The 14,286-nt window shown below is 47.1% G+C and overlaps 1 protein-coding gene across 1 annotated transcript in view; it reads left to right on the top strand.

Annotated features, from left to right (window-relative positions):
* Positions 1–9,288, top strand: part of ccbe1 (collagen and calcium binding EGF domains 1) — a gene marked incomplete at its 3' end in the record, with an annotated part of 17,822 nt that extends 8,534 nt beyond the window's left edge. Inside the window, 8 exon segments of the mRNA XM_084483253.1 lie at positions 35–138; positions 1,635–1,744; positions 3,197–3,305; positions 4,034–4,164; positions 7,531–7,566; positions 8,539–8,574; positions 8,993–9,149; positions 9,152–9,288. Of these exon segments, the coding sequence (XP_084339379.1) occupies positions 35–138; positions 1,635–1,744; positions 3,197–3,305; positions 4,034–4,164; positions 7,531–7,566; positions 8,539–8,574; positions 8,993–9,149; positions 9,152–9,288 (820 nt within the window).
* Between the last annotated feature and the right edge of the window lie 4,998 nt (positions 9,289–14,286).

Here is a 14,286-nt window from a genome sequence, read left to right as displayed (position 1 = left end):
ACATCGACGAGTGCTCCAACCGGACCCTGAGCAGATGTACCCAGGGGTGTGAGAACGCGCCCGGCAGCTACAGGTGTGTGTGTGAGCGGGGCTACTTTCTGGAGGAGGACGGGAGGTCCTGCACCAGAGGGAACAGAGGTGAGAGCCGAAGCTGCACGCCTGCACTTGATGTTTCCACAGGCCACATCTGACCCTGGTTAACGGGACGGGGGGAGAGGAGGGGTGTGTGTGTGTGTGTGTGTGTCTGCGTGTGTGTGTCTGTGTGTGTGTGTCTACATGGAACTGCATGCTTGTGCACATCTTTGTGTGTGTGTGTGTGTGTGTGTGTGTGTGTGTGTGTGTGTGTGTGTGTGTGTGTGTGTGTGTGTGTGTGTGTGTGTGTGTGTGTGTGTGTGTGCGTGTATCTGTGTGTGTGTGTGTCTACACAGAACTGCATGCTTGTGCACATCTGTGAGTGTGCGTGTGCGTGTGTGTGTGTGTGCGTGCGTGCGTGCGTGCGTGCGTGCGTGCGTGTATCTGACACATGGTAGTCGTTACACACTTTAACTCCTAGTACTTGTCAGAATGTCTCCCTACCTATGAATACTTACCCCGACGCCCCCTGGACTCCCAGTCTTCTATGATTTGCTTGATGCATTTGAGGCAACTATTGCCAGTGGACCAAGAGAGGGAGGAGGAGAAGTCTGTTAGAACCACACTCGGCTGCAAATGGAGCGGCAAAAGACTGGACATTTTCTACTTCCTCCCTAGAGCCCGCCTCCCATTACTGAGTGAGAGGTGGAAGGGGATATGCTAAGGACCCTGTGCTGTGCTAAGTTCTGCCGTGATACGTACCCACTTCTGTGTCCGGGGAAAATACGCTCCAAACGTTCTCACCCATCTGTTAAGTATAGGCACAGTTTAGTCGATAAAGTATTTGGAAAAAGCCCAGAAGTCTGTTGGTTTGTTAGTTGAAGTTGGATTCCTCGTTTTTTGTTGGATTATGTGTTTTCTTTATTCAACGGGGATATGTATGCGATATAAATATATATCGCATAAATATTTAAAATAAATATATATAAATGCTTAAGTTAATTTAGAAAATGTAATAAATTAGGGCCTCAATCTCAGAACGGCTAGCTTTGGTGCCAATTGCAGTATAGAGTGAGTTATTTATGGTTTGTTCGCTAGACTCTGACACATAAACTTGATCAAATACTTCCTAGCCAAGGAGGGAGCTGGAAAAAGAGCTTGATCAAAATTATAAGTCCCGAGTTATCCATTTGGAATCATAAAATTGTAAGGTCAATGCAGCTGTGCCCGATAATAACTGTTTCTGTTGCTACTTCTTTTTAAAAATACAATAAATTGGGAAATTATTTATTCTGGCTTTGCCTATAGCATAGTTCTACTGTATATTTTATTCTTTTTGGAAAAAACCGACACATCCACTCACTGTAGAGCCATGGGTCCATGTTGTACCGATAACATTTTCCTTCGGCAGTATAAGAAGTCTATGTTTTCTTTCTGTCTTCTAATCATACACTGGTTATACGTTGTTCGCTTTTCTTTGGCTTGTTATTCATCATTGAACTTTTTCCAGCCTGGGTTGTGAATAAAACAGCCGTGAATCAATACTCCTTTTTTTTTTACAGCCCCTCATCTCTCTGTGAAGTCTGAGAACTTCATGAACGCAGGCACCTGCTCGGCCACCTGCGAGGACTTCCACCACATCAAAGCGGCCGTCCTGCAGTTGAAGCAAAAGGTACAGCGTTCAGCCCGAATGTAACCTTCCTTCGTTTAATATACACGAATAAACTGTTAAGTGTAGTTAACGAAACACAATCTTTAAAGGTTCCAGGTGGTGTTAGATGTTAAGAGGCAGGTAGGGGTAAGGGCGTTCTTGCTCAAGGATATGCCCTATACAGGTCGACAGTTGACGTCGGGGTTCGAACCCAGAACCTTCCGGCTCGGAGTCAAACCCTCTTGCCACTACTGCTATCATACGGTGTTGGCGATACTATTTCATTATTAAATGTGTTTTCCCCCTCGGGCGAGGCGACCTGATTCGGTAGCTTGCTTTTGAAGGCGAGATTAGTTCTGCTGAGGTGTGTGAAAACTGCACAATGGGGTCAGCTTGTTTCTCCGCAGGGGGTAATCTGTCAACAGGGGCTCCCCGGCAACAGCAGCGCCCCTGACACATGATATATCACTTCCAGCTGTGGGGTCCAGGAACGGATGATGTTTTGCGCTCTTCAGCCCTTTTCTTCCTGTTTTTGAATGGCTTGACGCGATGGAACAGAAATAGTTCAGTACGTGTCTTCTCTGTCGACGGGGCGGTGATGGTGACGGTGATGGGGGGGCGATGATGGGGGGGCGATGATGGCGCTCCACCACGGGGCTGTCCCACACGTTCCTGAACCATTTATCAGCTGTAAGAATAGACAGATTAGTAACTGTTGTTTTTTTATATATACGTCATTGAACTATTGGACTTGGAATTTTTTCCTCAATGTCTGTACAACCCATAGGAGTGTGTGTGTGTGTGTGTGTGTGTGTGTGTGTGTGTGTGTGTGTGTGTGTGTGTGTGTGTGTGTGTGTGTGTGTGTGTGTGTGTGTGTGTGTGTGTGTGTGTGTGTGTGTGTGTGCGCTCGCAGGTGTGTGTGTGTGTGTGTGTGTGCGTGCGTGACCCTATAAATTCTGGTCTTGTAGCGCTTTGCAACTTAAAGGATACCCTTTCAACTATGTTGGAGGTTTGATTTAGGAACGCTTTGCCCACGTTCGACCTCTACATACATGAACAACATCAACGTGTGCTTTATGTCCATCTTTACGGTTTACATCTGTTCGCCCGCCACAGTGTTAGCATTTAACGCAAACCCAGCGTGATTGATTCGGTTTGGAATTTCTATCGCATGTGAAGGACGCAACCTAAAAAGTAGGCCTCCGTCTTGAGATTTATGAACGCTTTTGGTCATATCCTTGGCGGTGCGAACACGGAATTAATGCAATTATGCTGGCCTTAACCTTTTGCATGTAAATTGTGTGCATCATTTGTCTGGAAGGATGACGGCAGCATCGTTCGAGTGGCTGTCACCCGCAGACAGAGTACGTGTTGTCGCTGCGCCGCCCCGCCTGCTGCCAGACGCCTGTCAGTGAACTCATTAGGATCGACGATCGATGATTATTAAATCAAATGTATTTATTATCGCTTCAGATGACCCTGATCCCAAGCCAGCCCGAGGTGCCGAAGCAGATGACCAATGGGAAGGGGGTGACGTCACACGCATTCCTGCCGGGCCCTCCGGGACTGCCCGGACCTCCAGGTAACAACGTTAGCTGTCGTCGTCGTCGTCGTAATGAAATTAGACCGAACGCCGTGTCTCTCTTACATGAACAATTGTCATTTTTTTTTTGTAAAGTAAATGAAAGATAACATTTTGTCGTCCCAGACAAGCAATGTCTTCTGGCTCTTTCCAGATCTCCTTCGGTTCTTACACGATCTGTGAAGAGAAGTCTCTACAGAGATGTCGAATTTCAACGAGCGCTTTAGTGGCGCCAATGCATTTTACAACAAAAAACGTGGTGTGTGTGTGTGTGTGTTCGTATAGGCTGTTAAGCTGCGGTTGAACGGCCATGTCGACATCGCCGTACAATATAGTCATCAGGATGTGCAGATGGCTGTTCGTTTAGAGACGGCAGGAGTCTCCTACCATCTCGTGTCCTGGTGGTTCCTAGCTCGTGCTAACGTGCACAAGGGTTCACCTTGATATAAACAGAGAGCGAGGACATTATGGTCTTGTATCAGTTGCTGACCTGCACATTCCTGTGGTATTGTTGAACAATTGCGGGCAGCGGTGTATTAGGTAGTGTGCGGAAAATGTTTGACTTTTTGGACAACAAACTGCGAAATGGAAACTCGGTCCTTCTTTGGGTCAGAAACCATCTCAGCGAACACACCATTTATTCATTTTGTTGTAAGTAAACCAGGGGCCTTAGGGTCTTTCTTTGACTCTCGTCTATTTGACTGACTCTCTGAATCTTGTGTCCCTAGGGACTCTAGGACCTGCAGGACAGGTGGGTCTGGTCGGGCCCCCCGGCGTTACGGGGCCCAGAGGGCTCATGGGGCCCGTGGGACCGTCCCCAGACCTGTCCCACATCAAACAGGGCCCCCGCGGACCAATGGTCAGTCTAACGCCGCCTCTTGGTAGCTTCAAGCTGCGCTGTAGCTTTGGCTCCATGTTATATTTACCTTTGCATGCTTGGTCCACTGCATATCATATCGAATAATATTCTGTGTGTGTGTGTGTGTGTGTGTGTGTGTGTGTGTGTGTTGGAAGGCATGTCTTAGAATGTGTATTTGTGTGTATGCATGTCTTAATATGTGTACATAGGCGCATGTGTATGTGTGTGTGCAAAGGGATGTGTAAGTTATGTTTGTGTGTGTGTGTGTGTGTGTGTGTGTGTGTGTGTGTGTGTGTGTGTGTGTGAGTGTGTGTGTGTGTGTGTGTGTGTGTGTGTGTGTGTGTGTGTGTGTGTGTGTGTGTGTGTGTGTGTGTGTGTGTGTGTGTGTGTGTGTGTGTGTGTGTGTGTGCGTGCGCGTGCGTGCGTGTCTGCATATGTACCTGTGTCCCTGGCGATGCGTGTATCTGTGTAATCATGTGTGTACTCATGTGTGTTTGTGTATAAAACCCTGAGACATGTTGTAGTAGTAGTAATGTAAAGAGTCCCACTCTTATAGCTCAGTTCAGCTTCTGTCCATCGTGTTCTGAGCGGTAATGGGTTCCATAGCGCTCCAAGTGAGCAAGATCCATCTTCATGCTGAGTACCTCCCCTCTCTCTCTCTCTCTCACACACACACACACACACACACACACACACACACACACAGACACACTCCACACATTTTTATTTCTAAAAACACTCTGACACTCTCTGGTACCGCTGCCAAGAGAATAGGCCCTGTGATCTAACACAGTCACACACACACACACACACACACACGCCAGAGTGTGTGCGCGCACACACACACACAGGCACAGACACACACACACGCACACACACACACACATACACATACAGGCACACAGGCACAGATACACGCAGACACAAATGCAGGCCAGCAGGCACACACACACACACGCACACACACAAACACACACACACACACACCATATAATCCAACACACACTGACCACATCCACACACTCAATCACTCACTCTCTCTCTCTCTCTCTCTCGCTCTCTCTCTTATATCTTTTATATACTGTGCACTTTTATTACCAAAAGCACTCTGACACTGCGGTATTACCCCTGCCAGGATTTGAAGGTGTAAAAAAAAACGAGCGAACGCACACATGTGACACGAGGTAATGTTTGCAGCAGGAGAGAACTGGGGGGTGGGGGTGGGGGTGGGGGTGGGTTGGGAGGACTTATGAACAGCAATTTTCTCCAGTTATCTTTGGCTGCCCGTTCTGCGGGGCCTGGGAGTAATCTACCGGGCTGCCTGAAGGGTCGGCCTCTCATGGTGAACAGACGGGCCCTGGAACAGGGATTGTGCGAGTGTGTGTGTGTCGCCACGGAGAAGCATGTGTGTGTCCGAGGTAGTTTAGTAGCGTTCATTCATCCGTTCAGTCGTCGTTTCATGTCGATGCGTCATCGACACCCAAGGGCTGGTCGGCAATGGTGCAGAGAACATGAGGCACCGATCAATAGAGAAAATACAATACGAAACCAGAAACAAGAAAGTCAAGCAATGAAACCATTAAAAGCGACGCAGACTGGGGTGAAATGGTTGGATATGAGGGATTTAAACGGACCAAATGATACTAATGTCATGATGTCGTTTTAAAGACATTGTAGGATGTACATTTCCAAACTCTGGGGTCTCGAAGTGTAAGTGTAAGTCCAATCATTGCAGGTATGATATGGGCCAGGAATAAATAATTGATTTAAGGTGGAAGATCCAACAATGTGTTTGTATAGAAACAGATGGCAGTGCATATCACGTCTCTATGCCAGAGAGGACCACCCAAACTTGCTGTGCATTAAGGATTAATGTTGGACTATGGAAGCCTGCAGCGCTGTTTTGGTGTATACATGTGTGTGTGTGTGTGTGTGTGTGTGTGTGTGTGTGTGTGTGTGTGTGTGTGTGTGTGTGTGTGTGTGTTGGAATTCTCGTGTGAGTGTATGTGAATGTGTATTTGCGTAGCAGTACGAGTGTGTGTGTGAGTGGATGTAGTGTGTGTGTGTGTGTGTGTGTGTGTGTGTGTGTGTGTGTGTGTGTGTGTGTGTGTGTGTGTGTGTGTGTGTGTGTCTGCTTGCACGCATGTGTGTGTGTGTGTGTGTGTGTGTGTGTGTGTGTGTGTGTGTGTGTGTGTCTGTGCTTGCACGCATGCGTGTGTGTGTGTGTGTGTGTGTGTGTGTGTGTGTGTGTGTGTGTGTGTGTGTGTGTGTGTGTGTGTGTGTGTGTGTGTGTGTGTGTGTGTGTGTGTGTGTGTGTGTGTGTGTGTGGGATGGCAGGGCAGGGCATTTTCTCTTGGAAATAAGCGCTTCGCTGCTCTTGGTGATTCTGCTTGGCTGCCAGAAAAGGTGTTTGTCCGCGGTGCATTAATCCATAGACATTAGTGTAATTTGAACTGCAACCGCACTTCCATCCAGAACCGCCCCGCCCAACCCCCCCCCCCCCCCCCCCCCTCCCGACGTCATTACAGATTACAGCACACATTTGTGGTAAATGGACCCCATTTATAGAGCCCTTTTTGCAACTACGCTTACTGATTACTTCAGCTGACGTGTGGCAGCTCTGGAGTGTAACTTTGAATATTTATTTCCAAAGTACTGCTACGGTGCACTTGACTTCAGCTAATACAAAGAAACAAACAAACAACAACGCAACTGCTACTCTTCCCTCTGCCTTTACGGTTCTAAGAGACCTGCCGCTACAACAGTTATTGATCATATAATGAGTGTGTTTGCATTCTTCTCATACTGATGTGGACGTGTACAGTCCAGCAAACCAAAACCCGGTGGTTGAGGGGGAGGCACTTGCCACGCATTTTTGCATCAGGGTAGACGGGCTGCAAGCACAATCGTCGGGGATCTAATGTTTGTGTGGGTTGTAATGTTTTTTTTGGTGGTTTCGTCACCTACGAACGTACAAATGAGAAAACATGTCTGTGTCTGTGTGGATTTTTGTGGCAGGGAACCTTCAAGTCTTTTTTTGAAGTCAAGTGAATGCTCAATGATTGTCAATGTACACAAATGTAATTTATTACCGTGAATGCAATTATGTAACGATGTGAGTTTGTTTGTACTTGTCACAGCCCCCCCCACCACACCCCCCCACCCCCTTCATGAATTACAGGCGGTCACATTTTACATATAAATGAAATGAAACTAATACACACAAAATTGATGAAAGAATACAAAAATATTGATGAACCAATGTAAACAGGGCGAGGATCAGGGGTGATGGGGGCCTGGCTGAACCCGTTGTGTGGTGTGTGTGTGTGTGTGTGTGTGTGTGTGTGTGTGTTCTTGGTTCAACAGGGCTCCCCTGGTGCACCGGGAAGAGACGGAACCAAGGTCAGCCTCCTCCTCGCATGGTTTCCTATGTTTTCCAGCGTAAATCTTTCATTCGTTCGCCTTAATCCCACCCTCCTCAGCGCAGCCTACTTTTTAAGAGCAGTCATTTTTCACTGACCTTCTCTCACACTACAACACTAAATGCATCATTGCAGTTGCTTTGGAAGTGACCCAGAACAGTCGTATATTACATTAAGAGGAATTCAATCCTCTCTCTGAGCGATGCGTTTCATTAAAATGAAATGCAGTGTTTAACATGCTCTCTCTAATGTTGTCTCAGGTATTATTCGGTATGAGATGTATATCTTTATGCACATCGTTACATCGTTTGTGTTTTCTACTTAACCGTTATGTCGATAAATTAAACAACAGCTTTTTTTATTTAACCCATAAACCCAAATGATACATGGTACCCCAGCTCCAGATCCCGCACGCACGCACGCACACACACACGCACACGCACGCACGCACGCACGCACGCACACGCACACACGCACCCCCATGCAGTTTCTCCAGCCAGAGGATGAGACGTGGAAAATGTACCTCAGCTGTTGTGTTTTCTGACGCAGCACCTAGCGGTGATCTCTGCTTGTGTTGGGAGATCCTGGGCCTGACGTTAATCTTGTTTCTTTGGGTAACAAATCCAAACCATCTGCCACAATAATCTGGGACCCCCACACCACCCCCCTCCCCCAAACACAGTAGTCGGACCCCTGTGTGGTAGAGTCTATGGGGCCCCATGACACTTCTAGATGGATAAACAGATCCTCATACACACATATTTACCACCTATTAGGAATTGTCTTTATTTCAGGTTCAAATGATGTGTATTATGGCATTATGCTTGATAGTGTAATATTTCAAAGTATGTATTCAGTGTTTTGTATTTGTATTAATCATGTCATTAGTTATACTTGTGTTTGTTTCCCTCACTGTAACGTATCTAAATGTAGTACTCATTTTGACCACCAGGGGCAGAGAGGAGCTACAGGGCATCCTGGACCGGCAGTAAGACTTTTTCATGATAACACGCTATCATTCATAGTATTCGTATAGCATATAAAGTCACATAGTATCGTACACCGGAAATGCATCTTTGAAGAAAAATGGTTGATGCAGCACGGAATTGTTGTAGCTACGCCATTTGTAGTTGTAGTAATGAATGTATGCTGCAACTGTTTTTCAGCCTCACTTGTAAGTCGGTTGGATAAAAGATTGAACTAAAAAAATTGAAATGTAAATGTTTTAAACAATGTGTCAGAGTAAGTCAGAGTAGTTGACGTGTTCGTTTTTCTAAATGAACAAGAAAATCTGCAAAAATGAAACGCAACAAGACCAATAAGCCGACAACGACAATGGCGATCAAGACACATCTTCTCAGGGCCCCTCCTCTCACCTCACCTTTGACCCCCCCCCCCCCCCCCAGGGCCCGCCGGGCTCCTTTGACTTCCTGCTGCTGCTGATGGCCGACATCCGCAACGACATCGCCGAGCTGCAGGACAGGGTGTACGGCCGCGCCGTGCCCTTCCCCGGCCTGGAGGACCGGACCCCCGCCGTGCCCGACAGCTGGAGGGTGGGGCCCCCGACGGACCGCCGGACGGGCCCCTGGACGGGGGCGAGACGGGCTCCGGAGAGGACTATAAAGACAGGAGGCCCTGGGACGGCAAGAGGAGCAGGAAGAGCCGGAAAATTATCATCCGGAGCGCCGATCGTACGAATTGAAAGCGCTGAAAGTAAAATGGGGGGGCGGGTCTTTTTGGGGGTTGATTGAGTGATTGCTAATTTAACGACATACGGAGCAGAATAGTTTATATATGCCCTTTTTGTCTAAGAGATGTTTATTTTTGTATACTTTTTGTACGGTTGTCCGATTTTTTATATATGAGGAATTTTATTTGTAATTGTCCCAGTGCATGTGTATTCTTGCATTTTAACCGATCTCATTCATAGATATCCGGACGTCCTACAGTAAAAACTAACCTGCTGTCCTTAACACAGCTTTCTGTTCTGCCCTTTGCTCACTGATGAAGACACGGTTTCAGTCCAAGGGTGACATTTTACTTTTTCAACTTTTATTCCCTCATGTTAGTCACAGTTATATTATTATTGATGATGAAATATGTTATGTAATGCAACATAAATCACTGTCACAGTGATCTCAAGTGAATCAACGGCTTGTTTGATTTAACATGGGTACCGCGCCCTTTTGGAGTACAGAGTACCTGCCATATGTCAGCCACTGTTTGAACACCGATTTGTAAACAAATCTCTGGGTCAAATCCTAATAAGCTTGTTATTTTCTATCCCGCAGCCTTCAATAGCTCAAATTGATTTGATCATTGATCTCACGTATTTCTTACTATAGCCTAGTCCCATTTCATTCTTTAAAGCAAAGAAATGTGTTACTTCTACAGGTGCTACTGGTTTAGTCTTGTTTAGCATTGTTTTAACGTGTGTCCATCCCATCTTTGCCTTAAATACTTTCTTCATATTGTCTTCAGGAAGAGCAGACTCATCTCATTGACATTTAACGTTGAGAAGTCACCAGAACAAGATGTTACACATGCATTATGGTATATAAACGGACATTTATACTATGTTGTATTCAGTCAAGATGTGTTTATTTCACATACTTTTTGTATTTTCCAACACCATTGGTTATTATTGAATTAACCAAGCCAATGGTATGTTTAAATGAATTGCCTAATATTTTCCAAAGAAGCGGTCAGACATCTGATACAGAGATTAGGTGTAGTTTCTTCAGAAGTGTTCAGAAAAGTTGACACACTAAAAGCCGTTTTCAATCATAACGTGGAAGTAATATTGAAAGCAACACCTAACTCTATAGTGATAAACGTTTACAGATAGGACTGAGATCTACACAAAAATCCCTTCATTGTAGTCATACCAACAAGTTCCACTAGAGGGCAGTCATTTCTCATTTACCGTATATACACACATACTGTAATGGCTAAGGTTCACATTGAATAAGCATTGAATAATTGAACAAATTCATGATATAATTATTATTTAAGATAAAATGTTCAAAAAAATCTAGTCTGTACATTGGGTTAAAGCTAAATGCAAAAAAAAAGGAAATGGATTCTGTTTTATATTTTAAAACTTATATTTCTGCTTCTTATTTGAAACATTGTAGATCCACTCTATTATTATGTCACCCAACTGTAACAGCAGCTATGGCCAGTTGAGTGCCAGGTATGCCATAACATTTTAATATGGTAATAGCCTAATGTAATGTGAGTAAATAAAACTCCAGTTAGAAGCTCAAACATTTAATATGACCCCTATCATTTGCAGTGTCGTACGAGAATCTCGAAACTATGGCTTCTATGAAGTCATGCAACCATGACAATGCAACCATTCCATTATAAAGACACTTTCATCAACAAGTCAACATATTTCCTAACACAGTCAACATAACTTCAATCAATTTGACAAACTCAAAAACACTTCGGTCATACGGCATCTATGTACACGTCCCTTGTTCATGCGCTCATTTGTTTTCCAATGAGCGCACTTTTACCATAATTTGCATTTGATTAAAGAGCGGCCGACATTACCCCCCCCCCCCCCCCCCCCACCACCCACCACCATTAACGAGCTGAGAGCATCCCATTCAGATAAAAAGTTGCCGATAGATTTCCCCCCCACCCCACCCCACCCCAAATCCCTTGTGGAAGTAATTAATCACAAGCATAGAAGCGCCGAGACCCTGAAAAGATTTCAAATATTTACTGAAGTGCCCCCTTGTTCCTAATTATATCTCTCTGTCTGTCTCAGCCCTCGTTACTTACAACTAACACACAATAAAGTGGGCAGTTTGAATTGGGAACCAGCGTACAACGCGCAGTCCTACCCACGTTAATGAATGAATGAGTGCGGTACTGTGCTTGGAATACAGACTCTTTAATGAGGTGGGTTTTATTAGTAGTGGTGGCCAACCAGTACTGTTGAGTGTGTGTGTGTGTGTGTGTGTGTGTGTGTGTGTGTGTGTGTGTGTGTGTGTGTGTGTGTGTGTGTGTGTGTGTGTGTGTGTGTGTGTGTCTGTGGGGGGGGGGGCGGGGGGGGGGGGAATGAATGTTACCCCTCACTCACCCTCTATTCACTGCAGATTATGATGGTGCAACAACAGGGGGAAAAGGACACATTGTTGACCTCCCTTGTCTTTTCATGTAATTACAACGCAACTCTGCCACCGGTTTCTTTAGCATCCATCCCTTGTTATTTCCTCTCCATCTCCTGTAAACAAGACCACCGAAAGCTCCCGCTCTTGTGGGACCCCTAAGATTAAGGAAGTAATGAGACCGGGCGGGGGGGGGGGGGGGGTTTGCGGTGGTGGTGGTGGTGGGTGGTGGTGGCAGGACAATGCTATGGAGAGAGATGGTTGCGGGTTCCTCCTGAGTGCTTTAGGTGGTGTAAACAGGTAGTGGGGTGGACGGGTGGGGGTTGTGGAAGTGTGGTGGTGGGTGGGAGGGGGGGGGGGGGGGGCGTCTCCATCTGGGACCCCTGGGGGAACTATCTTCCCAGCACACCAACACACAACTCGTTGCCATGGTCAGGGTGTGGGGAGGGGAGGGGAGGTGGGGTGGGGCTGCTGGAGAGAGAAAGCTGGGGAGGCGTTGAGAGGGAGAGGGTGAATGAACCATCCCCTCGTCCCCTCGTCCCCCTCCTTGTCCCATACAGGGGGGGGTTGAATACGCCCGCTACCTACAACTTCTGCCACAATGAAAGTGTGTTACTATAGTCTTCACAGTCACACGTGTGCAGCATCGAAATGTACACAAACATAAACGGTGACGCACACGGGGAGTTAGTGAATGAATGAGACAGACGCTTCAGACGTCGTGATGATGTACTGATGTGCTGTTTTGTACACAAATGCACGGACACACCAGCGATTTCATGGTGTGCATTGCTGCACACACACACACACACACACACACACACACACACACACACACCCCAAACACAAATACACTTTAATTCCCACACACTTTGACAACATGCACAAACAAAGCTGTACAAAATAATTGTCTTTCATACACACTCGTGCACATGTGTGTGTGTGTGTGTGTGTGTGTGTGTGTGTGTGTGTGTGTGTGTGTGTGTGTGTGTGTGTGTGTGTGTGTCTGGGAAAAACACACCTTTCCTAAATTCAGACACACACACACACACACACACACACACACACACACACACACACACACTCACAAATCCTAAATTTGCACACACAGAGAGACACCCTTCCATTCACACACACACACACACACACACACACACACACACACACACACACACACTAACACACAGGCCGGGGACACCCCCAGCCCCCCCTCCCACCAGGCCGGCCCCCCCCTCCCTCTGGTGGAGTTATCTTTATTCAGGCTTTGTGTGCGCTAATTGGAGCTGATGAGGGACTAATTGGTAGCTATTTTACAAGACGGGCCACTCCAGCCACGGCCCGGCCTGCGGGGGCAGCATGAGCAGAGTTAATGAGAAGCTTTACACAAATAAAGGCTTTCAAATGGGCCCCGCTTCAGCCCACGGCCCAGAGGGAGAGTGCAGGGGTGTCCTTTGTCCCGCTCCGTCTTTCACTTACGTGCAGGTATCTGGAGGACAGAATGGGACCGAGTTGGAGGGCCGCAGAGGGCACCCACCGTTGCCCCTACGATGTTGAGCACTTGTCGGCATAAAGGTGGGGGTGGTGGTGGTGGTGGTGGTGGTGGTGGGTGGTGGGAGTGGTGGGGTGGGTGGGTGGGGGGAATGGTTACATTGTGTGTGGGCCCCCGTTGTCGTTTAGTGTGTCTGTAAATAATGAGAGTGGCCGCTCTCCTGGAATGAATGCTGGTTTGGCGGTCCTTAGTGGGGGGGGGGGACAAGGGCCCCCTCTCTCTCTCCTCTCGCTCGCTCCATCTCTCTCGCCCTCTCTCTCTCTCTCGCCCTCTCCCTCTCTCTCTTCCCCTCTCGCTCTCTCACTATCTCTCTCTCTTCTCTCGCTCGCTCCATCTCTCTCGCCCTCTCTCTCACTCTCTTACTCTCCCTCTCTCTCTTCCCCTCTCGCTCTCTCACTATCTCTCTCTCCTCTCGCTCGCTCCATCTCTCTCTCCCCCCCTCTCTCTCTCTCTCTATCTCTCTCTCTCTCTCTATCTATCTCTCTCTCTCTCTCTCTCTCTCTCTCTCTCTCTCTCTCTCTCTCTCTTACTCTCCCTCTCTCTCTCTCTGTCTCTCTCTCTCTCTCTCTCTCTCTCTCTCTCTCTCTCTCTCTCTCTCCCTCTCTGGACCACACTGGGACATGTTGAACCTGCAGTCCTGGGATAAATGACAGCCCAAACCCCCCCCCTGTATTGGGGGCCCCTGTATTGTTTGGAAAGTGAGTGTGTAGCACCAATGTGTGCACACAACTCATAATAATACAACTCTGGGGGCCAGGCGACATAATGGCCCCCCCAGGGGCCAGAGCACAACGGAACAAAGTCTCATGAAGAGAACCATGTGATTTGTGAGTTTGCAAAAAAACAAACGGATCGCGTTTCGATTCACTAAATATGAGCCGTTATGATGCCATCATGGATGGATGTGCGCCGGTAGCCAGCGGGCGGGGGAAAACAACGACGAGTTTGAGCACAATGGAAGCACGCAGCGGTGCTGAATTGACAACAGGTCAATGTTTGTTTTCATGCTAATAGCGCGGCCAGTGAA

The sequence above is a fragment of the Micromesistius poutassou genome (genome assembly GCF_964030765.1).
Source record: "Micromesistius poutassou genome assembly, chromosome: 18".
NCBI classification, from domain to species: domain Eukaryota; kingdom Metazoa; phylum Chordata; class Actinopteri; order Gadiformes; family Gadidae; genus Micromesistius; species Micromesistius poutassou.
This window is presented reverse-complemented; position numbering and strand designations above follow the sequence as displayed.